The sequence below is a fragment of the Hyperoodon ampullatus genome, assembly GCF_949752795.1.
Source record: "Hyperoodon ampullatus genome assembly, chromosome: 5".
Classification (NCBI taxonomy): Eukaryota; Metazoa; Chordata; class Mammalia; order Artiodactyla; family Ziphiidae; genus Hyperoodon; species Hyperoodon ampullatus.
In genome coordinates this window covers 146,564,086-146,591,511 of record NC_136918.1, presented here as the reverse complement: position 1 = coordinate 146,591,511, position 27,426 = coordinate 146,564,086, and the positions used below count along the sequence as shown (strand labels likewise).

The following is a 27,426-nucleotide window of genomic DNA, read 5'->3' as shown; positions in this document are numbered from 1 at the left end:
AGCGACTTACGTGTCTATTGTTTCACCAGTTTCATAGTCTTGACTACCAGAGCTTTATACTAAGTTTTAAAGTCAGGTACTATAATTCTTCCAATTTTGTTCTTTTAAAAATTGTATCAGCTATTCTAGTTTGCTTACATTCCACATAAATTTTACAATGAACTTATCTACAAAAACTCCTGCTTAGATTTTAACTGGAATTGTATTAAATCTACAGATTAATCTGGGGAGAAGAGACATCCTTACAAGGTTGTCTTCCAGCCCATGAACAATGTGTATCTATCAGCATCACATAGTTTTCAGCATACAGATCTTATGCATTTTGTCAGATTTCATCATTTTGGAGCTACTGTAAACAGTATTGTACAGTGCTAGTATTTATATAAAAATATGACTGGTTTTTGTATGCTGACTTTGTGATCTTGTTAAACTTGCCTACTAGTCTAGGAAAGTTTTTGGAGATTCCTTGGGATTTTCTACAAAGACAATCATGCTGAGAAAGGGATGGTTTATTTCTTTGTCTTCGTTCTGTGTGCCTTTCACTTCTTCTCTCCCTTTTGCACTGGTTAGGTTTCCCAGTACAATATGGAGTAGAAGTGGTGTAGTGGCCCTCCCTGCATCACTCCTGCTCTTAGGGGGAAGTTGCCATTCTGTCCTAACAAGTAAAAAGCTGAACAAACTGAAACATCAAGAACTCTTCTTAGATCCGTAAGAGAAATGAGGTCACAGAGCAAACTGCTGCCCCCAAATAGGAGAAATTGAGAGACTAATACAGACAGTCCCCTACTTATGATGGTTCAACTTTACAACGGTGCAATAGGAATTCAGTAAAGACTATGCATCGAATTTTGAATTTTGATCTTTTCCCAGCTAGCGATACACAGTGCAACACACGAGCCACACAAGCCACAGCCTTGTCAGCCATGAGATCGCTAGGGTGAACGACACTTTCAGTACGGTACTGAGTCAATTACATGAAATAGTCAACACTTTATTATCAAATGGGCTTTGGTTATGATTTTGCCCAACTGTAGGCTCATGTGAGTGCTCTGAGCACATTTAAGGCATGCGAGGCTCAGCTGTGATGTTCAGGAACTTACGTGTGTGATGTGCATTTTGAAGTTTTTTTGTTTGTTTGTTTTTTGTTTTTTGACTGTGTTGGGTCTTTGTTGCTGCATGCGGGCTTTCTCTAGTTGCAGCGAGCGGGGGCTACTCTTCATTGCAGTGCCCGGGCTTCTTGTTGTTGTGGCTTCTCCTGTTGCGGAGCACAGGCTCGAGGCAGGCGGGCTTCAGTAGTTGTGGCATGTGGGCTCAGTAATTGTGGCTCGTGGGCACAGGCTCAGTCGTTGTGGCTCACAGGCTTAGCTGCTCTGCGGCATGTGGGATCTTCCCGGACCAGGGCTCAAACCTGTGTCCCCTGCATTGGCAGGCGGATTCTTAACCACTGCGCCACCAGGGAAGTCCCTGCATTTTGGACTTTGATATTTTCAACTTATGATGGGTGTCGGGACGTAGCCCCATCATAAGTCGAGGAGGATCGTACAGAGAATCACAACATGCCAGGGGAGGAAACATGAACTGTGGCTGACAAGTTGCTGGGGCCCACTGTGGACAAGCCTGAGAGTCAAAGCTCCAGATGGGCTCAGTCACAGGGGTCCCCACAGTAGACCTCAGAGAAAAGTCCCCTCGTGCTTCTGACAAGTTCGAAAGGAAGCATTTGAAATACACCAGAGTATTCTGTTCTTCTTAACAGGGTCTGCACTCAGGAGAAACTAGTTAACCGAACCTAACCAGCTGGTGAACGAGAAATATCCAACTTGAGGGCCTCCCTGGTGGCGCAGTGGTTGAGAGTCCACCTGCCGATGCAGGGGATACGGGTTCGTGCCCCGGTCTGGGAGGATCCCATATGCCGCGGAGCGGCTGGGCCCGTGAGCCATGGCTGCTGAGCCTGCGCGTCCGGAGCCTGTGCTCCGCAGCGGGAGGGGCCACAGCAGTGAGAGGCCCGCGTACCACAAAAAAAAAAAAAAAAAAAAAAAAAGAAATATCCAACTTGAGTCCCCTCCAGCCATCCTGTCCCACCTAAAAGAGGAAAAGAAACTGAGAAGCACCTGTGAAGTTCACAGTGCAGAGGCCCAGGCTCACTGAACAGTGAGACCCCAGAAGGACCACAGAACACTCCCCAACCCGCATCTCACCACCACATCACTAGAGGCCTGTTTGCACTGAACCTTTATCCAGTCATCAAGCCTGGCTATCAGGAGAAAACCACAAGACATACTAACAATATAAGACACATAGCGAGGCTTAGAACCAGACTCAGACACAGCAGGGATGCTGTAATTATCAGGCTGGGAATTTAACAACTATGATTCATATGCTCAGGGCTCTAATGGATAAAGCAGACAGCGTGCAGGAACAGATGGGCAATGTAAGCAGAGAAAGGAAAATTCTTGAAAAGAACCAAAAACAAATGCTCAAGATGAAAAACAATGTAACAGAAATGAAGGATGTCTTCAGTGGGCTCATTAGTAAGGACACAGCTGAGCAACAAGCCTCCAAGCTTGAGGAAATGACAACAGAAACCTCCAAAGCTGAAAAGCACAGAAAACAGGCTAAAAAATACAACAACATATTCAAGGGCTGTAGGACAACAAAAGGTATAGTAAACACAAAACGGAAGTACCAGGAGAAGAATGAGAGGTGGGATCAGAAGAAGTAGTTGAAAAACGAATGACTGAGAATTTCCCCAAATTAATGTCAAACACCAACCCACACATCCAGGAGTGCAGAGCGCACCAAGCAAGATAAATGTGGGGGGAAAAAAAGTAAAACTAGTCATGTCATGTTCAAACTACAGACACTCAAAAGATAAAGAAAAAGTCCTGAAAGAAGCTGGGGGGAACAAACACCTACCTACTGGGGAACAAAGATAAGATTTCATCTGAATTCTCAGAAACCATGCAAGCAAGAAGAGAGTGGAGTGAAAGATTTAAAGTGTTGAGAGAAAAAACCCCACCAACCTAGAATTCTGAACCCTGGGAAATTATCCTTCAGAAGTGAAGGAGAAATAAAGACTTTCTCAGACAAACAAAATAGAGGGAACTTGTTGCCAGCAGACCTGCTTTGCAAGAAATGTTAAAAGAAGTTCTTTAGAAAGAAGGAAAATGATGTACAGGCAGATCTCATTTTATTGTGCTTCACAGATACCGTACTTTTTACAAATTGAAGGCTTGTGGCAACCTTGCATCGAGCAACCCTATCGGCGCCATTTTCCAACAGCCTTTGCTCACTTTGTGTCTGTGTGTCACATTTTGGTAATTCTTGCAACATTTCAAACTTTTTCATTATTATTGTATTTGTTACGGTAATCTGTGATCAACATCTTTTTTTTTTTTTTTTTTTGTGGCATTACGCGGGCCTCTCACTGCTGTGGCCCCTCCCGCCGCAGAGCACAGGCTCTGGACGCACAGGCCCAGCGGCCATGGCTCACGGATCCAGCCGCTCTGCGGCATGCGGGATCCCCCCGGACCGGGGCACGAACCCACGTCCCCTGCATCGGCAGGCGGACTCCCAACCACTGCACCACCAGGGAAGCCCCTGATCAACATCTTTGATGTTACTATTGCAAAAAGATTAGAACTCACTGAAGGCTCAGATGATGGTTAGCATTTTTTAGCAATAAAGTATATTTTAATTAAGGTATGTACATTGCTGTTTTAGACATAATGCTACCGCACACCTAACAGACTACAGCATAGTGTAAACATAACTTTTATATGCACTGGGAAACCAAAAAATTCGTGCAACTTGCTTTATTGCGGTGGTCTGGAACTGAACCTACAATATCTCTGAGGTTTGCCTGTAGATCAGAAACACGGATCTGCATAAAGAAAGAAAATCACTGAAATAAGAAATAAAATCACAAGAAATAAATGAAGATAAAACTAAAACTTTTATTTTTCCTATTCTTAATCAATCTAACAAGTTGTCCAAAATAATAGCAACACAGTATTTAACCATTATGCTTATGTACGTATGTATATCTATACTTATATATAATAAAATGAATGAAAATGATGATACAAGGGACAGGAGGGAGACATCAGGATTACTCTGTTATCATAAAGTGCTCACACTAACCATGAAGCCTAAGAGTGTTAGATGAAAACAGACTCGGAACAGCTGTAAATACACATTGAAAACTGTAGGGGAACTAATTAAAAAAGCAAAAAAGAGCAAGTATAACTGCTATGCTAAGAAAGGAGAGAAAATGGAGTCATGTAACATGCTCAATTAAAACCTCAAAAGACAGAGCACCTAAATATTATGGAAAATATTAAGAGAGTTGAAGAGAGAAATAGACAGCAATCCAATAACTGTAGGGGACTTCAATAGCCAATTTTCAACAATGGATAAATCATCCAGGCAGAAAATCATAAGGCGACACGACTTAAACTACACATTAGACCAAATGGATTAACAGACCTGTACAACATTCCAGGCAACAGCAGCAGAGTATATACATTTTCTCAAGAACTCAAGGAACATTCTCCAGGATAGGTCATATGTTAAACCACAAAACAAGTCTTAATAAATTTAAGACTGAAATCATATCAAACATCTTTTCTCATAGCAATGGTATGAAACTAGAAATCAATTACAAGAAGAAAACTGGAAAATTCACAAATATGTGGAGATTAAACAACATGCTCCCAAACAACCAATGGGTCAAAGAAGAATTCAAGAGAAATCAAAAAATATCTTGAGACACACAAAAATGGAAAAACAACACACCAAAACTTATGGGATGCAGCAAAAGCAGTTCTAAGAGGGAAGTTTACAGTAATAATGCCTACATTAAGAAAAAACGAATATCTCAAATAAGCAAATCTAACTTTGCACCTCAAGGAACTAGAAAAAGAAGAACAAATTAGCCCATAGTTAGTAGAAGGAAGGAAATAAATGAGATAGAGACTAACAAGACAACAGAAAAGATCAACGAGTTTCCTTTTTTAAAAGATAAACAAAATAGACAAATCTTTAGCTAGACTTACCAAGAAGAGAACTGAAATATATAAAATTGTAAATGAAAGAGGAGCTATTATAACTGATATCACACAAAGGATCGTAAGAGACAGTATGAATAATTATATGCCAACAAATTGGATAACCTAGAAGAAATTGATAAATTCCTAGAAACATAGAGCCACCAAGAATAAATCATGAAGATACAAGAAATCTGAACAGACCAATTACTAGTAGGAGATTGAATCAGTAATCAAAAACCTCCCAACAAACAAAAGTCCAGGACCAAACTGCTTCACTGACAAATTCCACCAAAAATTTAAAGAATTCATACCAAACCTTCCCAAATTCTTCCAAAAACAGAAGAGGAGGGGACTCTTCCAGACTCATTTCTCATTCTACAAGAGGCCAGCATTACCCTGATACCTAAGCCAGACAAGAACACTACAAGAAAAGAAAATCACAGGCCAATATCCCTAATGAACATAGTTGGAAAATCCTCAATACAATATTAGCAAACCAATTCAACAATACATTAAGGGGGAAAGGTCAGGGGGGTATGAATTGGGAGGTTGGGATTGGCATATGCACGCTACTAAATGTAAAACAGACAATCAACAAGGACTACTGTACAGCACAGGGAACTCTACTCAATACTCTGTAATAACCTACATGGGAAAGAATCTGAAAAAGAATAGATATATGAATATGTATAACTAAGTCACTTTGCTGTACTCCTGAAACTAACACAACATTGTGAATCAACTATACTCTAATATAAAATTTAAAAAAATTTTAAATACATTAAAAGGATCACACACCATAATCAAGTGGGATTTACTCCTGGGATGCAAGGATGGTTCAACTTAGCAAATCCATGAATGTAATATGCCACATTAACAAAATGAAGGATAAAAATCATATGATCATCTCAATATATGCAGAAAAAGCATTTGATAAAATTCAACTACCTTCCATTATAAAACCTCTCAAAAAACTGGGTATAGGTGGGACATACCACAACATAATAAATGCCATATATGACAAGCCCACATCTAACATCATACTCAATGGTGAAAAGCTAAAAGCTTTTCCTCTAAGATCAGGAACAAGACAAGGATGCCCCTCTTACCACTTTTATTCAACACAGTCCTAAAAGTCCCAGCACGTTATTTGGAAAGAAAAAGAAAGAAAAGGCATCCAAATTGGACAGGAAGAAGGAAAAATGTCTCCATTTGAAGATGACATGACACTATATATAGAAAACCCTAAAGACTCCACCAAAAAACTGTTAGAACTAATAAACAAAGTTAGTAAAGTTGCAGGATACAAAATCAACAAAAATCAGTTGCATTTCTATACACCAACAATGAACTATCAGAAAGAGAAATTAAGAAAACAATCCCATTTATAATTATATCCAAAAAAAACCAAACCTAGGAATAAATTTAACCAAGGAGATGAAAGATCTGTACGTTGAAAACCAGAAGATACTAATGAAAGAAATTGAAGAAGACACAAACAAATGGAAAGATATCCTGTGTTCATGGATAGGAAGAATCAGTATTGTTTAAATGTCCATACTACCCAAAGAAAGCTACAGATACAATGCAATCACTATCAAAATTTCAATGGCATTTTTCACAGAAATAGAAAAAACAACCCTAAAATTTGTATGGAACTACAAAAGACCCCAAATAACCACAGCAATCTTGATAAAGAAAAACAAAGCTAGAGGCATCACACTTCCTGATTTCAAACTAGAGTAATCAAAACTGTATGGAGGGCTTCCCTGGTGGCGCAGTGGTTGAGAGTCCGCCTGCCGATGCAGGGGACACGGGTTCGTGCCCCGGTCTGGGAAGATCCCACATGCCGCGGAGCGGCTGGGCCTGTGAGCCATGGCCGCTGGGCCTGTGCGTCCGGAGCCTGTGCTCCGCAGCGGGAGAGGCCACAGCAGTGAGAGGCCCACATAACACACAAAAAAAAAAAAAAAAACTGTATGGAATTGGCATAAAAACAGACGCATAGATCAATGGAACAGAATGGAGAGCCCAATTAACCCATACATATGAGGTCAACTAATTTTCAACAAATAAGCCAAGAATACACAATGGGGAAATGATAAACTCTTCAAAACAGTGCTGGGAAAACTCGATAGCCACTTGCATAAGAATGAAAGCTCCTTGAGACACTGGTCTTGCCAATAATTTTATGGATTAGACATCAAAAGCAAAGGCAGCAAAAGCAAAAATAAGTAAGAAGGACTACATTGAACTAAAAAGCTTCTGCACAGCAAAGGAAACCATCAACAAAATGAAAAGATATACTATAGAATTGGATAAAATGTCTGTAAACCACCTATCTAATAAGGGATTGATATGCAAAATATACAAAGAACTCATACAACTCAATAGCAAAAATAATAACAAAAACAACCCAATTTAAACTGGGCAAAGACCCTGAATAGTTTTCCAAAGAAGACATATAAATGGCCAATAAATACATGAAAAAGTGCTCAATATCACTTATCATCAGGGAAATGCAAATCAAAACCACAATGAGATATCACCTCACACCTGTTAGGATATGTATTATCAAAAAGATAAGCAGTGGGCTTCCCTGGTGGCACAGTGGTTGAGAGTCCGCCTGCCGATGCAGGGGACACGGGTTCGTGCCCCGGTCTGGGAGGATCCCACATGCCGTGGAGTGGCTGGGCCCGTGAGCCATGGCCGCTGGGCCTGCACGTCCGGAGCCTGTGCTCCGCAATGGGAGAGGCCACAGCAGTGAGAGGCCGGCGTACCGCAAAAAAAAAAAAAAAAAAAAAGATAAGCAGTAACAAGAGCTGGCGAGGATGTGGAGAAAAAGAAACTTTGTACACAGTTAGTGGGAAGGTAAACTGGTACAGACACTGTGGAGCTCCTCAAAAAATTAAAGATAGAACTACCATATGATCCAGCAATTCCACATCTGGGTTTATATCCAAAGGAAGTGAAACAATTGTCTCAAAGAGATACCTATACTCCCATGTTCACTGCAGCATTATCACAATAACCAAGATATGGAAAGCACCTATCCACTGACAGAGGGATGGATAAGGAAAATGTGATTATATATATTCACACACACAATGGCGTATTATTCAGCCATGAAAAAGAAAGAAATCTTGTCATTTGCAACAACATGGATGAACTTAGAAGGCATTCTGCTAAGTGAAAGAAGCTGGACAAATACTGCATGGTATCACTCATATGTGGAATCTAAAAAAAATCTGAACTCAGAGAAACAGTAGGAAAGTGGTTGCCAGGGGCTGTGGGGGTGAAGGAAATAGGGAGAGGCTGGTAATTGGGCACAAGCTTTCAGTAACGAGGTGAACAAGGTCTGAGGATCTGCTGTATACCATAGTGACCACAATTGATAACACTGTGCTGTGTAACTGAAATTTGCTAAGAGAGTAGAACTTAAGTATTCTCACTTTAAAAATAAAGGTAAATATATGAGGTGACAGATGTATTAATTAGCTCAATGGGGGCAATTCACTGACAATGTATACAGATATCAAATCATCATTCTGTACACTTAAATACCTTACAATTTTGTCAGTTATACCTCAATAAAAGTGAAAATAGATAAAAGAAGTGAGCTTCAGGGGAGAGGAATTTAAATACTGAGAATTTTTAAAACTTGGAAATGGGCTATTAAGTGAATATCCCATCAATTTATGAAAACATATATTTTTTTAATTGGGGTATAGTTGCTTCACCATGTTGTGATGGTTTCTGCAAAGTGAATCAGCCATATGTACACACATATCCCCTCCTTTTGGGATTTCTTTCCCATTTAGCTCACCACAGAGCACCGAGCAGAGTTCCCTGTGCTATACAGCGGGTTCTCATTAGTTATCTATTTTATACATAGTAGTATATATATGTCAGTCCCAATCTCCCAATTCATCCCACCACCCCCTTCCCCCCTTGGTCTCCATATGTTTGTTCTCTATGTCTGTGTCTCTATTTCTGCTTCGCAAATAAGTTCATCTGTACCATTTTTCTAGATTCCACATATATGCATTAATATACGATGTTTATTTTTCTCTAACTTACTTCACTCTGTATGACAGTCTCTAGGTCCATCCATGTATCTACAAATGACCCAATTTGGTTCCTTTCTATGGCTGAGTAATATTCCATTCTATATATGTACCACATCTTCTTTATCCATTCATCTGTCAATGGACATGTAGGTCACTTCCATGTCCTGGCTATTGTAAATAGTGCTGCAGTGAACAGGGAACACTCTTGCACTGTTAGTGGGAATGTAAATTGATACAGCCACTATGGAGAACAGTATGGAGGTTCCTTAAAAAACTAAACATAGGGCTTCCCTGGTGGCGCAGTGGTTGAGAGTCCACCTGCCGATGCAGGGGACACGGGTTCGTGCCCCGGTCCGGGAAGATCCCATATGCCGCGGAGCGGCTGCGCCCGTGAGCCATGGCCGCTGAGCCTGCGCGTGCGGAGCCTGTGCTCCGCAACGGGAGAGGCCACAACAGTGAGAGGCCCGCGTACTGCAAAAAAAAAAAAAAAACTAAACATAGAACTACCATACAACCCAGCTATCCCACTACTGGACATATACCCTGTGATAATATGTATCTTAAGTTTACTTTTATCAAAGCATGTTCATGTCAGGCTCTAAACCAACATATGTGTGAGCACTGAATTAATTCATGCTGATTAAACTCCCTACCTTTAGCTGCTTAAAACACACACACACACACACACACACAGGGAAACAAAAAAGCAGAAAAAGAGAAGAAGAAAAGAACAAGGGCAACAAATAGAAAGTGGTAATAAATACTGTGGGTGTCGATCCAACTAGATCAATAATCACTTTGAATGCCAATGGTCTAAATACACCAGTTAAAAGAGAGATTGTCACAGTGGATCAAACAACAAGAAACAATTATACGTGGTCTATAAGAACCCACTTTAAATATACAGTTATAGATTAAAAGTAAATGGATGGGGGACGTGGTCCAGTGGTTAGGACTCTGCGCTTCCACTGCAGGCGGCACGGGTTCCAACCCTGGTTAGGGAACTAAAATCTCACATACCCTGCGGTGCAGCTCAAAAGAAACAAACAAAAAAGTAAATGGATGGAGAAAGATTTACCATGTAAACACTAATCAAAAGACAGCAGAAGTAGCTATGTTAATTTCAGACAGAGCAGACTTCAAAGTAAGGAAAGTGATCAGGGATAGTGAGGGGCATTACACAATGATAAAGGGACAGCTCTCCAAGAAGACGTAGCAATCCTTAATGTGTACGCACCTAACAACAGAGCATCAAACGGCATGAGCAGAAAAGTGATAGAACTGCAAAGACTAATAGATCAATCCACTGTCATAGTTGGAGACTTTGACAACCCTTTCCCAGAAATGGTCAGAGGCAGCAGGCAGAGAACCAGTAAGGACATAGTTGAACTGACCACCACCATCAATCATCAGGATATAATTGACATTTATAGACTACTTCATCCAACAACAGCAGGATACACATTCTTTTCAAGCTCACACGGAACATTCGCCAAGGCAGACCACATTCCGGAACAAAAACAAACCTTAACAAATTTAAAAGAATAGAAATAATACAGTGGTCTCTCAGACCACAGTGGAAGTAAACTAGAAATCAGTAACAGAAAGATAACTGTAAAATTCAAAATACTTGGAGATTAAACACACTTCTAAATAACAATGGGTCAAAAAAGAAATCATAACAGAAATTGTTCAAGTATTTTGAATTTTGTCAAATTTTTGTGCATTAATTGGTAGTCATGTGATTTTTCTTCTTTAGATTATTAATACAGTCAATTACATTGAATGACTTTAATATACTGAACCAGCCTTGAATTCTGAAGATAATCTCTCCTCTGTTGCAGTGTGGTGTTCATCTTATGTATTGCTCAATTCAATTTGCTATGATTTTCAAGGATTTTTACATCAATGTTCCTGAGTGTTACTGGTCTGTAGTTTTCATTTTTTGTACTAACTTTGGTTTTGGTATTAGTGTAATGCTGGTCTCATAAAGTTAATCAAATATTTTATAGTTTCTCTATGTGCTTTGTTCTTAGAAAGAGCTTCCCATTCAACATCAGATATATTTTTAGTGATTGTTTCATGTTTCTTTCCTTAAAAAAAAAAAAAAAAAAAAGCTTAACTCTATAACCCATCTGGAATTTATCTCAGCCTATGGTGTGAGGAAGAATCTAACCATTTTCTCCAAAATAACTGCTTCGGCCCCATCTTTGAATGATTATATAGCTGTACCCCACTGAATAGAAACCTCTTATTATTATAAACTAAACACACGTATATTTGGGTTTGTTTCCCAACTTTCTTCATGTCAGCAGCAGAGTAGGGAGATTGGGGGCCTGAGGTCTGAGAACAGGCAGTGGACAGGAGGGGAGATGCCAGGGAGGCAAAAAGCACAGAAGAAGAGGGGCAGCCACAGGGCACGGAGGGTTCTGTGCGGGAGATGGTATGGCCCAGCTGATGGGTCTGTGATACTGCCGGACTCACAGCCCCGTCTCCACGTCTGCTACTTGGCCCACAACGGCCACATGGCCCCTCCCGGTCTGCACAGAACCACCAGGCCCTCCAGTTCCACGTGGTCAGGCACTTCGCCCTGAGCCACTCGGTACCCCAGGCTGTCCTCACTGTCCTGTCGCCACAGTCCTCACTACCCCTCTGACCACACGTTCTGCAGTGGACAGGCGGGCGCCAGAGGGCCGCGGGTTTTCTCCACCCCTTCGTTGCACGTGCTCTGCTGCCCCCCGTGACCACGCCCCCTCCCGGCCCGGCCACGCCCCCTCCACGGACCCTGCACCTGCGGGTGAACAGGCCTCCCCAAGCCCGCTGGCCCACCCCTCTGCCCCCCTCCAGCCCTCTCCTCAGCCGCCCCCTCGGCCGGCGCATCCCCAGCGGCCTCTGCTGTGTCCCCAAGGCCCCGCCCCCGCACGCCCCAGGGGTCCCTGCACCGTCCCCCCTCTGCTCCGCAGGCCTCACCATGCCCTGCAGTCCTGGGGCCTCCGCATCATGACCCCTACCCCACTCCTTCCAAGTCCTGGACGCCGCTGGCTGGCTACCTGACACACGCACATCCGGGGAGGCAGACAGCCCAAGTCCAGCCTCCCCCGCTGGACACATGCAGTCCCGCCCCCGGCCCACACCACTGGGCTTCGGGCACATAGGGGCAAGGACCCCGAATCCCAGGTTTCTGCGCCCCGCCCCCCCTCCACCCCCGCACCCCTCCTCTCTGTCTCCACATAACCCCTCCCAGGGGCAGAGCAGGACCCCAGGCAGCCAGGCTTCCCCGACCCGCACTGCGCCAAAGGACACCTCACCACAGCCGGGCTCTCCGTGTCCCCACCACCCCAAGGGGCTCAGTAACATTTACGGAAAGAACGCTAGCGTGCTGGGGGCAAAGGCCAACGCCCGCCTCATGGGTTAAAGGGGTAGCAAGTCCCTTTTTCCCGAGCAGCATCTTGTGAATCCACCGCTGTTATTAACAACAAAATTATATCACGGATGCCGAGTCTATTTACACTCTATCTCCAGACAACACAATTTCAACAAGGCTAAAGGCCCAACGTCACTTACTATCATTTTCCTCAACCTTTGCGACCTGTGAGAAGCTAGGGCCAGCACTCTTATTATTCATATAAGTTACTCACTTACTATTTAAATGGATTTCTTGCTGGAAACCCTGGTGGTGCTCCCCCACCTTCCCCCAGCTGTCATTTTTCTGGGTTTTGACAGAGGCTAAACTTCAGACTGCTGAGCCAGAAAGGGGGCTGGGCTGAGGGTCTGAGGAGACCCGCAGGCCCGGCTTCCACCCACCTCTCACTTACCCTCGGAGCACAGTGAGTTCGTAAGCAGGGTGGGTGGGCAGAATCAGAAAACTCTCCACCCTGACCCACGTGAAACTGGGGAGAGAATGTGGGAGAGCCTGGGCCTCAAGCTGGTCATGGATGCAAATCAGGCGCTGCAGACAAAGATTCTGCTGGCATTAAAAAGCCACACATCAAGCACTGGATATTCGCAGGTTCCCAAAGAGAACAGAGTTTATGTAAATCACTCACGAGAAAGTCACATTAACTTTGATTTAGATTCCTCATAAAAGCATTTTTTTAATCAGTTCAATATTCAAGACATTGAGCCAATGTTCACACAAGAAATCAATTACACATCACCTCAGGAAAAAAGTCAAAATGAATCATGATTTATGAAGATTCCAGAGCCCAGAGCAGCCGCCCCAGCAGTGCCCGCTGCCCCTTACCAGCAGGCAGGTCCCCATCCACTCGGACACCAGCACGTCCACCTTCTCCGGCAGCAGCACGTCCTCCACCTTCTGCTGGAACACGGTGATGATGTCAGCGAAGCCGTTCTGCATGACCAGCTGCCCCGTGTGCTGGGCCATCTCACTGGCCTCCACCGCGTACACCTGCACGTGACAGAAGCACCATCCATGCACGCCCCGACCCCAGACCGCGGCCCGCTGTCCACTCCCCCAAGCTTGAGTCTCCTCGGCTGAGTCAGAGCCAGCAACAGAAGGCAGGCAGCGTGCTGGACAGCAGCGGTGGACGGCGGATGGCCACGCTGTGCCGCCTCCACCTGATGGAGCCCTGGGAGGACCTGCCTCTACTCGTAACTCCACTTTCTGCCTAAACGCAGACATGGGGCTGCAGGTGGACAGAAGCCTCTGCACCCACGTGGGCCGCCCACCCCAGAGCCCCAGGTTCCAACACACGCAGCGACACAGTCGGTAACCGACACAGGAGGTTCTTGGCACTCAACTGAACAGTCAGACTTTTAGGGTAGCAGCGGCTAATTACAAATCCAGATCCTCAGGAGGTCCTGAATGCTACGTCCTGGTTCTGGCAGGGTCTGGACTTGGGCGGTCACTGCCCTGCAGTCGCACCTGTAAGCTAGGAACCTCATCCACCTGTGCTGGGGCCGTCGAGAGGCGGCACCTCTCCCTGGCCCAGACGGGCTTTAACAGGAGGAGGACAGGAGCCCAGCAGGAGTCCCAGAGAGTGGTCCATCCTGTCCCTGCCAAGGGTCACTTTCGGCGGAGGAGGACACGGGACGGTGGTCTACACAAGCAGCCCAGCCCAGACACGTGGACGCACGTGTCTCCTTGCGTGACTGAAATAAGTTTCAAAAACACAGCCCACCAGCTGCAACTAACTGGGATATTTTCTATTCTGTCCTATGCACCCTGTGCTGTCTGCGACTCATTAAACCCACATCGCAGCCTCTGGCGGGCTCAGCCTGCAAGAACGCGCCACCGGTTTCACCCACGTGGCGGGCACTTCACCAAGACCCGGCTTCGAAGTCGTGAAAGAGCTGCTGCCTCCTACTCACGGCTCTAGGCTGAGCATAATGTGCACAGAAGAGGCTGATGATCCCAGTTCCACAGCCGACATCCAGAATCACTTTATCTTTCAGGGATTCTTTATTCTGCAGGATAACGCTGTGGTACTTGGTCGTTCGTGGCTGGTCTGCCAACATCTCCAAGTGAAGTTTCTAGGGGAAACACACAGGAAGGGAGGATCACTGCCTGCGGCTGGAGCTGTGCCGAGCTCTGGCTGAAGGCGGAGGGTTACAGCCTGACCTACCCATTCGGCCCCGCCACCCCACACCTGAACTACGAGTGACGGCGTTTAAAGAGTAAAAGGCCAAAATATGCAGCAGACACAAGTCAGAGCAGACAGTGAAGGAATGACAGGGAAGCTTCCGGAATCTTCCCTGCTCAGCGCGCTGCGCCGCCCCAACAGCCAGGCGAGCGGAGGGGCAGGTGTGGACCACGGAGACGGCGGCGGAGGAGCGGCCACGTTCCCGTCCAGACGCAACGTGGCCACGATCCGCCCAGAGCGAACGGCCAAGACTGGGAGAGGCTGCGGGAGGCGCACGCCGCCCCCAACGCGTCCTCTCCGCGCGGGGCCCCGCAAGGCCCCTCACATGACCCCCCTCGCTGCCTGGGGACAGCAGGAGCCTCAGCGCTGGAGGGAAGAGCGACCCCGCTGGCGCTCGGGCCTGAGCGCAGGTCCCCAGCCACACTGCGGGCGGGACCCCCAACCTGAGGACACGCTCCACGGGAATCGGCCGGTCCCCAGGGAGGCAGAGCAAGGCTCCTCCAGACAGTCTGGGGCCACAGAGGCTGCTGGATCCCCGGCTGCCAGCGAGGCGGCGCCCCCAGCACCCATCCCCACGCCCAACGCCATGGAGACCCAGCTCAAGCGGCACCACGCACCGAGGGACAGGCGGCCCGGCCCCCCAGACCAGGTCAGCGCCAACAGGAGGCCTGCACGGGCCTCGCGGGCCCCGTGCCTCCTAGGAGACGGACAAAGGGAGGCCACCGGGGTGGACGGAGTCGAGACCCTGCTGTCCTGCCTGCGGGGCCACCTGACGCCGAGTCAGAAGCAGGATGCGGAGGCCCCAGGGGATGAGGCCGGCATGGCTGCATTCGCCTCGGACACGATACACTTCAGAGCGAAGAGCATCAGGTCGTCACAAGACAGGGATCACTTCAGCGAGAGGACATGACAATTCTAAATATTCTTGTACCTCATAACAGAGCTTCGAAATACACAAAGCAAAAGCCAGTAAAACTGCAACAGAAACAAATTCCCAGTTATAGTCAGAGACTTCAACACCCTTCTCTCAGCAACTGACAGAAGCAGAAAATCAGAAAAGACAGAGACGTGAACAACACTTTCAGCCAACTTAATCCAACTGATAGAACACTTCACCCAGCCATATACAATAATACACAAAAATATCTAGGAACAGATTTACCTAGAAAGGTACACAACCCTGTATGATCAAAACCTTAGGGCTTCCCTGGTGGCGCAGTGGTTGAGAGTCCGCCTGCCGATGCAGGGGACACGGGTTCGTGCCCCGGTCTGGGAAGATCCCACATGCCGCTGAGCGGCTGGGCCCGCGAGCCATGGCCGCTGAGCCTGCGCGTCCGGAGCCTGTGCTCCGCAACGGGAGAGGCCACAACAGTGAGAGGCTCGCGTATCACACACACACAAAAAAAAACCTTAAAACTCTGACACATAACACAAGGCTTAAGAAATGAGAAAAGTCATCACAAAGATGTCACTTCTCCCTAAATTAATGCACGTTTTCCATGTAACACATTAGAATGCAGGACAACTGGACGGGGTGGAGCAGGAGCACAACACAACGATAATAAAACTAGTTTTGTTGCAGCAAAAATAGAAATGAGACTTTTCTGATAAACAAGAACAATAAGCAACAATGAACAGGCTGGGGAAACAGCATAAACAGGCCTGAAAGAGTTAAGCCATCTTGGTTATTCTTTAGCTGTTACTACTGACAAACACTGGTAGCTAGACTTGTCTTTCACAAAGCTAAACAAAGCTAATTACTCTGATTCCACATGAGTCGTACCCTGCACCTGGCATTTACTCTCCATGCATTCACTTGTAGCAAATCACCCCTTGTAGCTGTTTACATTTCAGAAAGAAGGTCGCAGGCCGATAACCCAGAGATGAACGGACCCAATTACCAGGCTGCCTGACGCCAGCAGTGACTGTTTTAAAATACTGCAAGAAGAAGAAGAATGCAAGACCTTCACCACTTTGATCCTATCACTTATCCTGGACTGTGAGTTCCACCTATAATACCCCCTGTAATTCCCAAGAACAGGGGGGCACAGTTCTTGAGGCGCTAGCCTGCTGGGTCTTCCCTTTGCCTGGCAAAGAAAATACAAAGCCTCTCTATTTCTTATCCTCCAAATCTCTGTCTCTGTATTTCTATTCGGCATCGGTGCACAGGGAGCCAAAATGCACTGGCAACAGTTTCAAAAAAATAAACAGACGAGGCCATGAAAATGCTAAAAATTAGGAGAAATACTAGAGGCCTAGCTCTTCCAATCATTAAAAAGCATCTGGACCTGCAGAAGAAATAACCAGATCAATGACACAGAACAGAGATTCCCAAAACAGACCCTAACAATTTGACATATGATAAATGAGCGTTTCACATTATGCAGAAAAGGAAGAGTAACCAAAAGCTGGAACAGCTGGATATTTGTGGGGAAATTAAGTCGGAATTTTACCTTATTCTTAACAAGTAAATTCCGAATTGATTTAAATATTTCATTGTTAAAAAAAATGCAATCACAAAAACTCTAAAAGAAAGCATGGATATTTATAATCTCGGAGTGAAGGCCTTGAAAATAGGACACAAACGCAGAAGCTACAAAGAAAAGAAGGACAAATTAGACCATATAAAGATAAAAAGTTCCATGGGGGAAAAACAGCAGCAAATGGTCAGTGTGATACATATAAATACAAGCTAAACTGCCTATTTAACATATAAATTGACCGAAATCAAACGAAAAATGGGCAAATTATATGAAAGTTTATCAAAAAATAAGAAATACAAAAGGCCAATAAGATATGAAAGAAGATCAATCTCACTTTAAAAAAATGGAAATCAAAACCGAGATACATATTTCACCTTTAAGACTGGAAATCTTTTTTCACTCTGAAGACTTGTGGTGGTGAAATACACCTTCTATGCTGTTGGTATCTTTCTGGCGGGCAGCTTGGCAAGATCCACCCAAGTAAAAAACACATACATACACCCCTCAAATTTACCCAGTGAAAATTCCAGCAAAGGTTTAGCAGGATTTATGTAGGAGGACATCCATTACAGCATTGCCTGCTGTGACGGAAACTAAACATGATCCTTTTCAAATCAACACAATACTCCGCAGCTGCTGTAAAGAACAGACCTTCAAAACAGTACAGCTGCGTAAGAAGAGCAAGGTGAAAAACTGTGTGTGAAACTATTCCTCTTCTATAAATTTAAAAGAATAAAACAGATGCAGCTTAGATTTGGAAGAAGCATAAGCACTGTTGCTGAAAAAAATCTCAAGGAGCTGAGTGAGGAGACAGACTTCAGATTATCACTATGTCTTTCTTAGTAGATGGTTTCCATCTCTAAATATGTACACACATCAGGGGTTTTTCATTTCCTTTAACATGTTTAATTGTCAAATATGACATACCTACAAAAAAGTACACTAAAAAGTACTTTAGAGTTTACTTAACATAGTTACATTCCAAACACTCTTGTACCCACACCAGAACCCTGCCAGCACCCCGGAGCATCTCACCCGGCCTTGGCAAACATAGAACCCCCCCTTACCAGTAACCCCCATCCAGATTCTCAGGGGAATCAGGTCCCTGATCTCTAGAGCTCCACCACTTATATATACATTCATAGGCAACACCTTTTAACGCTGCCTTATAACTTATATAATTGAATCAAACATAAGGTATTCCTTGATGTCTTGCTTCTTTCACTCAACATTGTATTTGCAATGTTCATCATGCATTTAGTTTTATTTAGTTTAAATTATAAACAGGGTAGTCTGGACCACAGGACCTTGGGTCTTTATTCACATTGGAAAAAAAACAAACTAATAAGTTAGTTATTTATAGGTATTACTGTTGATTTATATAATTTTTTTGTATTTCATTTTTAATGTAAAAGTTATTATTTTTTTAAATAATGAGAAATACTCCACTGCTCAAACAATATCTCTAAACCAGTGGTCTGCACATTACAGCCCGTGGGCCAGTCCAGCCCACCACCTGCTTTTATATGGCCTACAAGCTAAGAATGGCTTTTACATTTTTAAACAGTTTTTAAAAACCAAAAGAAGAATATGACACATGAAAATCATATGGAAGTAAAATTTCAGTGTCTATGGATAAAGTTTTATTGGAACGCAGCAGCCCTGCTCACTTGAAGTTCTGTACAGCTGCTTCAGCATGTGGATGCCAGGGCTGAGCAGCTAAGATGAAGAAAACATCTGTGGGCCCTGCTCTGAATGATGAGTAGAAGCCCAGAGATTATTTGTAAACTTAGAACCTAAAACTTGCGAGCAGCGAGCGCCAGCGGCTGGGCGGGCAGGGGAGTCGGTACCAGGGTCCCGTAGCTGCCGAAGTACTCCTCGTCCTGCCACGAGTCCTCCGGGCCCCAGTCCTCCAGGCGCTTCCCCAGGTGGTTCGCGGGGATGTACCCGCAGCAGCCGGCACGCTCACCCCACCACCAGTCGGCAGTGGTTTGTCTCAGGATGAGAATTTTTTCTCCTCTCGAAAAGCTGAGCTATAAAAACATACAGAGAAATGAAAATTAAAGAAAAACCTGTAGTTCGTATTTCCATGATAAATCCCCCATCACTGGGGCCCAAATCACAACAATTTCGAAAAGGAGTCAATGGGTAAATGCATCAACTGACAAGATATGAAAATGATACCAGGATTTTAAGATTTTTGTGGAATATCTACACGAAACAAAAGCACACCTTAATTGATTTTTTTTTTAAAAAAAGATTAAACGTTTTCAAACTATAAATTTCTTAGAACAAAATTTCTAACAGCCCCTTCACCGTAACTCAGCTAGGTGGTAGCTGATTCGGTTACTGGAGGCTTATGCTAAGAAATTCCTATTACAAAGTAAAGAATGCTACATTCAAGTAAATATTTTTATTTTACACCCAATTTTTCATGAATTAGAATAGGTTCTAAGTAAGAGTTTCAAAGCAGAAACTGAAGCAGGTACCTCCACCCCCTGTTCCTCACCCGGGAATCCTTCACATCAGGCTTGGGACCTGAATTTTTTAGGCTGGGAGGGTCACCCACAGGTCTCCTGTGGCAGTGAAGTATCTGAATACTTCTTTATTTAAATCTGCTATGACTTCTGCAAATTTTACATCTAATCCTGTCCCTGAACATGCTGAATCCACAAAGCATAACCCACATGGCTACCTGTGTCTCATCAGTGGCAGAATAGTCTGCGATGGCCACGAACTCCTCGGGGTGCACACTACCCTGGAGGTTCCCCTCCTCGCCCTGCACGGCGGGGTCCTCTCCCTCCTGTTCAAAGCAAGGGAGAAAGGGAGGTGACTGTGGGGCTGCCCGTCCTCTCTGCCCTTCTCTCTGCCTGTCTCTCCATCTGTCTCACTCCGCCTCTGTCTCTGCCTCCCTGTCTCTCTGTCTCCATCTCTGTTTCTGTCTCTCTCTCTGCCTCTGTCCTCTCCATCTGTCTCTCTGTCTCCGTCTATTTGTCTCTGTCCCTCTCCATCTGTCTCTCTGTCTCTGCTGTCTCTGCCTCTCTCTCTGTCTCCATTTCCATCTCCGTCTCCGCCTCTGTCTCTGTCCCTCTCCATCTCTCTCTCCGTCTCTCTCTCCGTCTCTGTCCCTCTCCATCTGTCTCTCTGTCTCTGCCTCTCTGTATCTCCGTCTCCGCCTCTGTTTCTGTCTTTCTCCGCCTCTGTCCCTCTCCGTCTCTCTGTCTCTGTCTGTCTCTGACTCTCTGTTTCCATCTCTGTCTCTCTCCATCTCTGTCTCCATCTCTGTTTCTGTCTCTCTCCACCTCTGCCTCTCTGTCTCTGTCTCTGTCTGTCTCTCTTGGCTCCAGGTTATTAGGATGGTTTCAAACCAAGATTCACGTGACCACGTTTTCATCCTACAAACACTTGGGGTCGTCTCCACCAGCAGAATGAAAGGATCTCACCCTCCCTCCACCTTGACTTTAGTCTCTAGTACAAAATGACTCGCATCCTTAAGCGAACGTCAGAGAAAGAACAAGAAGGAGGCACCGCGAGTGACCACTTGGTGACTGACCCCATCAGCAGCAACGCTCTGAAGGTGGCGACCGGCCCAGGTGAAAGCAGCCCTGTCTGGGCGTCAGACCCGAGGGCAGAGCTGGGTGGCCGTGCTGAGGGCCCACAGGGGGCAGGGCGCAGCCCTCGGGGCGCACTGCTGCTCAGGACTCGGAGGGGGCGCCCTGGGTCTCGGCTGCACGCAGCCCGCCTCCCGTTATGTCCAAACGGGTCTCCCTGGAGGCCACCCCAGAGGCGGCAGGGCCCCAGCTCGCGATCCAGTTCACTGCAGCAACCCTGCCCGGACATACGTTTAACAGATTTTCCTAAACATAACCACCATTCATGTTCATTTTAGAAAACGTGTGGAAGAAAAGAGCACAAAGAGGAAAATTAAAACTAAGTGTTAGCTTGCTCACTGGTCAGAGCTCAATGACGGTAACACGCCACCGTTACAGCGCTTCAGGCTTTCTTCACGTGCACACGCAATACCTCCTTACATGGTGTTTACCGGGATCATAAAATTCTGCCTCATGACATATTTTGCACTTATTAAATTCTGAACATTTTTCCCCATTATTAAATACACTGCTAAGCACATTTTCAGTATCTCATAGTATTCCATTCCATGAATTACTGTAACTTATTTATCAAATCTCCTATAAACATTTAAACTGTTTTCAGTTTTGACTAGTATAAATTATGTTAAGGTGAACTTTAATATGAATCGGTCTGTCCCTGATAGTTTTCTTAGGATAAATTCCTGAATATGACACTGAGGGTCAAGGTCTTTTACGGCTTTGACACCACCACCCGATGCCTTCCACGGGGCGGCCGCTTGAGCTCCTGCATGAGAGGACAGAGCCTCATGAGTTCCCTGCGCCTCATCAACAGTGGATGTTCATCACTGCAGCCTCTGCCAGTCTGAGGGCGAGAAATTACCTCTTGGTTACCTCCATTTGCCTTCCTTTGATTATTAGTGATCAAACATGATTTTACCTATACACTGGTCATCTTTTTATTTTAATAATCACCTGTTTGTATCCTTTGCACATTTTCCTATCACAGTAATGCGATTCGTTTCTGCTCTCCCTCCCTCATCCTGTCCGGCTCCATCCGCGCTGTGTGTCACCGGCCCCCCACACCCCCAACCCTCACGGTCGCCTGGTCTACATGGAGTGCATGCAGAGGGAGGAGGGTCCCCACACCTCCCGTGCTCGTGTCACACGTGTGCGCACACAACTTATTTTTCCTTTTGACATAGCTTTTTGTAAAAGATACCAGTTTTAAAAAATTTTTCTTTTTTCACTCACACAATAACTTGTGGCAAACTCCCAACCTGCAGAACTCTACATAACATACGTATATATGTTATGTATGTACACACGTACATACATAACATATGGCTACATAACATTTCGCAGCGGGGATTCTGCCTGAGGCTTAAGTCATCTTCGACTGATGGACTTGCTCTGGATGTCCAGTTTTCTACCACCACAAGCGTCTGTGCGCATTTATCATGACATGATGACACTTTCTCTCTATGGGATAGACTGACAGGGCTGAAACGTAAACATAGTTTTCACTCAAACATTTGTCAGATTCTTTCCATAAAGGATGCGGCACTTCACACTTCACCAGCAGTGCATGGAGTAACCGTCTTTAATTTTTGCCAGAGGAATAGGTGTAAAGACTCCAGAAAAGGTAAACGTGTAGGGAAACACTATTACTTATACTTTATAAAAAAGACTTTTGACAGTATAGAGAAACAATAATAATTTTTTGTGGGGTTTATAGCATATATAGAAGTAAAATATGTTACAACAACAGCACAAAAATAGCGGCTGGTAAATGGAACTAATTTAGAGGATTCTTGTGAAGCGGTCAAAAAAAAAGACTAGAATAGGTTAAGGATGCATATCATAATTTCTTGGGTGACCATTAGAATAATATTGGGGTGGCCAAAAAGTTTGTTCAGGTTTTTCCATAACATCTTCAGAAAAATCCAAACAAACTTTTTGGCCAGCCAAACAGTACAGCTAAAAAGTCAACAGAGGAGATAACGTGGAATTATAGAAAATATTTTATTAATCTAAAAGAAGGCAAGAATGGAGAAAGGTAAAAAGGAAGAATTGTGAGAGAAAACAAACAGCAAGATGTTAGGCTCATGTTAGACTTATGTTACACGTTAATGGACTGAATACTCCAATTAAATGGCAAATATTATCCGACAGGAAAATAAAAGACATAACTATAAGCTCTTTACAAGAGGAACAGTTTAAATATATGGAGTTAGTTTGGCTGAAAATATAGGTATATATGTGTCCGTGTGCCATGCAAACACTAAGACAAAGTAGATGCAAGGCAAGAAGTATTAATAGGTAAAAAGAGAGACTTCATAAAAATAAAAGGGTCAACCAATCTAGAAAACAAAAACTAACCTAAACATATGCACCAAATAACAGAGATTCAAAATATATGAAGCAAAAAGTGATAGATCCAAAAGGAAATAACAAAAAAAATAGACAAATCCACAATCACTGTGGAGATTTTTGAAACGCATCTCTCTCAGTAATTGATAGAACAAATGGACAAAACATCAAACAGGATATAGATTTGAGCAATACTAATAACCCATTTGACAGTGAAGACATTGAACACTACACCCAACAACTGCAGAATAACTTAGTCTCTGCAAGTGCACATGGAACATCCACCAAATAACCCTTACGATGAGACCATAAAGCAGGCCTGAATAAATTTCCAAAGATTGAAATGTTATATTTTCTGACCAAACATAATCAAGCCAAAATTAAATAACAAAAATATAAAATTTCCCACATTTGGAAATTAAGCAACACACTTCTGAATAGCCCGGAAATTTTCTAATTTCCATTGTCATATATTAGAAAGTATTTTAAGTGAACAATAATGAAAATACAATGCATTTAAATGTGTGAGGTGCAGCTAAAGCAGTGAATAGAGGAAAAGTTACAGCTTTAAAGATATATATATATATATATATATATACACACACACACACACACACACACACACACACACACAAAAATATATGAAAAGAAAGGTTTAAAATCATTGATCCAAGCTTCCATCTCAGGATGCTATGAAAAGAGAAAATTAAACCCAAATAGAATAGAATAAAGGAAATAAAAGCAGAAATCAATGAAATAGAACACAGATGGACAAAGAGAAAGTTAACAAAGGTTTCTTTGAAAACATAAAATTGATAAACTCCTAAAAAGATAAAACGCAAACTGTGACTATCAGGCGTTTCTTCTGTGATGAAGAATGCTATTACCAGGATGAACACAAATATCATTGAAATACTACCATAACTCATAAATAACCAGGAAAACTAAAATCACAAGATACCATTTCTAACCCACAGACTGACCAAAATTAAAAAGCCTGATGTTCTCAAGTGTTAGCAAGCACTTTGGGCTCCTGGCAGACCTGTGAACTGGTAAACCACCTGGGGGAACAATTGCTCATTATCTAGTAAAACTGAAAATATGCAATCCCTTCCATCCTACAATGCCATTATTGGGTAAATACCCTGGAGCACATGTGCACAAAGAGACACACTGAAGGATGTTCACTGCAGCACTGTTTGAAATAGAGAAAAACTGGAAGCAATGTTAAGTGTCCAACAAAAGGGAAAGAGATAAAATGTGGTATATACCTAACGTACAACAGTAAGACTGAACAGACCTACGTACCTACCTGTGAATATGATACATTTCATATAAGGAACACACTAGAGGGACCATCCTTCAGGACTAAACCAGCTGTACCCGTACATTAAAGACAAATCCCTCAAAAGTAACGTAGGTGGAAAAGGCAGACTGCAGAGGACACACAGACTATGACACCACTTAGGTAAATCCTAAAAAGCACACACAAACAATATCATATGCTGCTCAAAGATGCCTACTTAAGGTATAAAAGTATAAAAGATGGTGCAGAAGCACAAATATCAATTCATAATTCATAGTAGTGTTTGCACTTGAGACAGAGGAAGAAGAATGGGACTGGGGTTGGGGAACAAACTTTATTTATGTTTTTTTATTCATATATATACTTATATTCTGAAGTAAATATGACAAAATGTTAGCAAGTTTCCACTTCTGTGTAATATGTATTGATACTTGATGTCTGCAATGCTATTCTGTAAATGTTCCAGTAGTTTTTTAATTTCTCAAAATAAAATTAAGAGATCCATGAAATTAAAACATTTTATGATTAATTTTAATATTTTAAGAATCAAATTTTAAGAATATTTTCATAATTTTAAGAAACAGATTAATGAAATGATCCAACTATAAATAAAATTTCTATATATAAAAACCCAAATGAATTTAGAACGATAATTAGAATGTAAAGAGAAAAGAAAATGTTAAAATTGACATCACAGATATGAAAATGTTTTTTAAAAAACATTATTTATTAGAGTATTCTGGTTCTTAATTTTACATAATTGACATTCCTTTAAATTTAAGGTGACTTTTTTTTTTTACTGTTAACTTGAATGAAATTATATGTGTGTCCCAGGCAGATAAACAGTATGAATATATAAATCTTTTCTAATGTCCAACCTGTCTCTAACATATTATGTCTGGGATGTTTTTAAATAACTAAAAAAAAATGTGCTTTCTTCACCAGCTCAAGGGCCAAAAATGGAACCCTAGATTCCTGGGAAGTGTTTACAGGGCCCATTTCAGAACGTCATGTGTGACCTTTACACACTGTGCATTTCCTTTATTTAAGCATCCCCTGGTTAGTGGCCACCCTCCAAGGTCCAAGGAAAATGCCATCACTCTGGGCTGAGCTCCAGTCTCTGTAATGGTCCTGGTCTTTAAATACAAGTTCTCACACAGCAGAACCGAAATTACCTGCAACTCACTTCCGGAGCAGTCACCTGGTGTTGCCATAATTCCTCTGGGATCTGCACATAGCTGCTGCTTTAATGTTTCATTTTCTCCTCCATTTCTATTTTAAAAAGAGATAGAATGAGAAAATGCTTGTTATGTTGCATAATAATTAAGTCCACATAACTTCTAAGGTCCACGAAAAACGTCCTCTACCAAATGGAAATAAATGTAAAGAATGTAAAGAATGAACAGAAATGAAATTTATAAACATAATTCTTACAAAATCAATTGAAAGCATTTAAAATTTATGAACTCCAAACAGTGTATATTTTCATCACTAGCCTGCAAGGTGTTAATTGTTCATTGGCCAAAGACTGTTAGTTTCTGTTAGATCACTGGGTTGAATTAAAACAATAAATTGATGTCAATTCCTTCCTTGGAACCCTGACAACTTTAACTCCAATTAGAATTTCCTATCTGGGGCTTTAAAGTGTTTCCACTAACAGGAACCAAGGTCTGCATCTCCCAGAGGCTTTTCTTCTCATTCTCAACCTTATTTTTCCAGTGACAGTGTAACCCATACTACGCTCTGAGATGGATGTGTGTTTTTTTCAATTATACAGAAATTCTTTGTTTAAAATGAGGGCTTCACTTTATCAGTCAAGACCTAATACTTCCTTGGGTGACGTTTGTAATTATAAATACTAATACACATGCATTGCATTTTCGCTGGAAACACTGCATCGGGGCTGGGCCGGTGGGAGGGCGGGGCCGGGTTGACGGATGGGGCCAGGGTGGGCGGGGCGGGATAATGGGGCGGGCCCTGGATGGGGCGGAGCTCGGTTGAGGGGCGGGGCAGGGTTGGGGGAGAGGGCCAACGATCCTGAAGGGCAGGTGGCCAACGGGGTAGGGAGAGAAACAGGGGAAGAGAGGATGAAGGGAGGGGCAGGGCGTGACGCGAGAGCAGAATGGGTAGTGAGGGAAGGGAATGTGACCTGCTCTCTGAGAGGGTGGGAGAGTGGCCCGGAAGCCAAAGGCAGACGGGATGTGGGCGTGGCACTGGGGCGCGGCTCCGGGAGGGGCGGGGCACTGTGGGCGTGGTTGGGGAGGTAGCGGGGCTGCGGGCGATGGGTGTGGCGCCGTAGGCGTGCTCGGAGGGACGGCATGGCCCTGGCGGGGGCGGGGCACCAAGCTCGAGGTCAGCACAGAGGCGCGAAGGCGCGGAGAAATCTCGATAGGGGGCGGCGGCCTCGGGCCGCCCGCTGACGCACACATCGGGCGAGGACCCCTCACCTGGCATGTCCTGCCCCACGCGCGGTCCAGCCGCCCGAGCTGCCCACGGGAAACCTACCTCAGCCGCGCTTCTCCGCTGAGGTTGGCGTCCACACCTCCGACACGGAGGGGCAGCCAGCACCCACCAAGAACCCGAGCCGCCGCCCTCGGCCCGCGCAGGCGTAATGTGCGCAGGCTGCCCGCGTAGAAAGCCCCGCCCTGGAGCCGGCTTTGCGCGCATGCGCCGCCGTACACGCCCCGCTGTCCGGAGAGGGGAGCCAACGCCCTGGACCGCGCAGGCGCAGTGCGCTCGGGGGCATCCCGGCGAAGACCCGGTCCTGGGCCGAGCGCCCCGCGCAGGCGCGCCTCTCGGATCCCGCCTTCGGCCGTTGCGCGAGCCCGGGCGCTGCGCTCCAAGCGTGCGGGCTCAGGCTCGCGTACCCGGGCGCTGGGGGCAGCCCGGGGAGGGGGCGGGGCGGCGGCGCAGGCGGAGGGGAGCAGGAGCCATCCTGGTCTGGGGGTCAGAAACC

At 44.4% G+C, this 27,426-nt stretch overlaps 1 protein-coding gene across 3 annotated transcripts in view; it reads right to left on the bottom strand.

Annotated features, from left to right (window-relative positions):
* The window catches only part of PRMT2 (protein arginine methyltransferase 2), a 39,870-nt gene extending 12,805 nt beyond the window's left edge, over positions 1 to 27,065 (bottom strand). For 2 of the 3 annotated variants that reach the window (XM_079704860.1, XM_079704861.1), the window contains exons 1-6: positions 26,976 to 27,065; positions 25,646 to 25,742; positions 19,897 to 20,004; positions 19,052 to 19,234; positions 14,447 to 14,608; positions 13,359 to 13,523 (exon numbers count right to left, since the gene is read on the bottom strand). In XM_079704860.1, coding sequence (XP_079560986.1) covers positions 13,359 to 13,523; positions 14,447 to 14,608; positions 19,052 to 19,234; positions 19,897 to 20,004; positions 25,646 to 25,684 — 657 coding nt within the window. In that variant the 5' untranslated portion in view covers positions 25,685 to 25,742; positions 26,976 to 27,065. Of the gene's footprint in view, positions 1 to 3,758; positions 3,881 to 13,358; positions 13,524 to 14,446; positions 14,609 to 19,051; positions 19,235 to 19,896; positions 20,005 to 25,645; positions 25,743 to 26,975 lie in introns of those variants that run through there. The other variant, XM_079704862.1, reaches the window with a different exon arrangement.
* Positions 27,066 to 27,426: the final 361 nt, after the last annotated feature.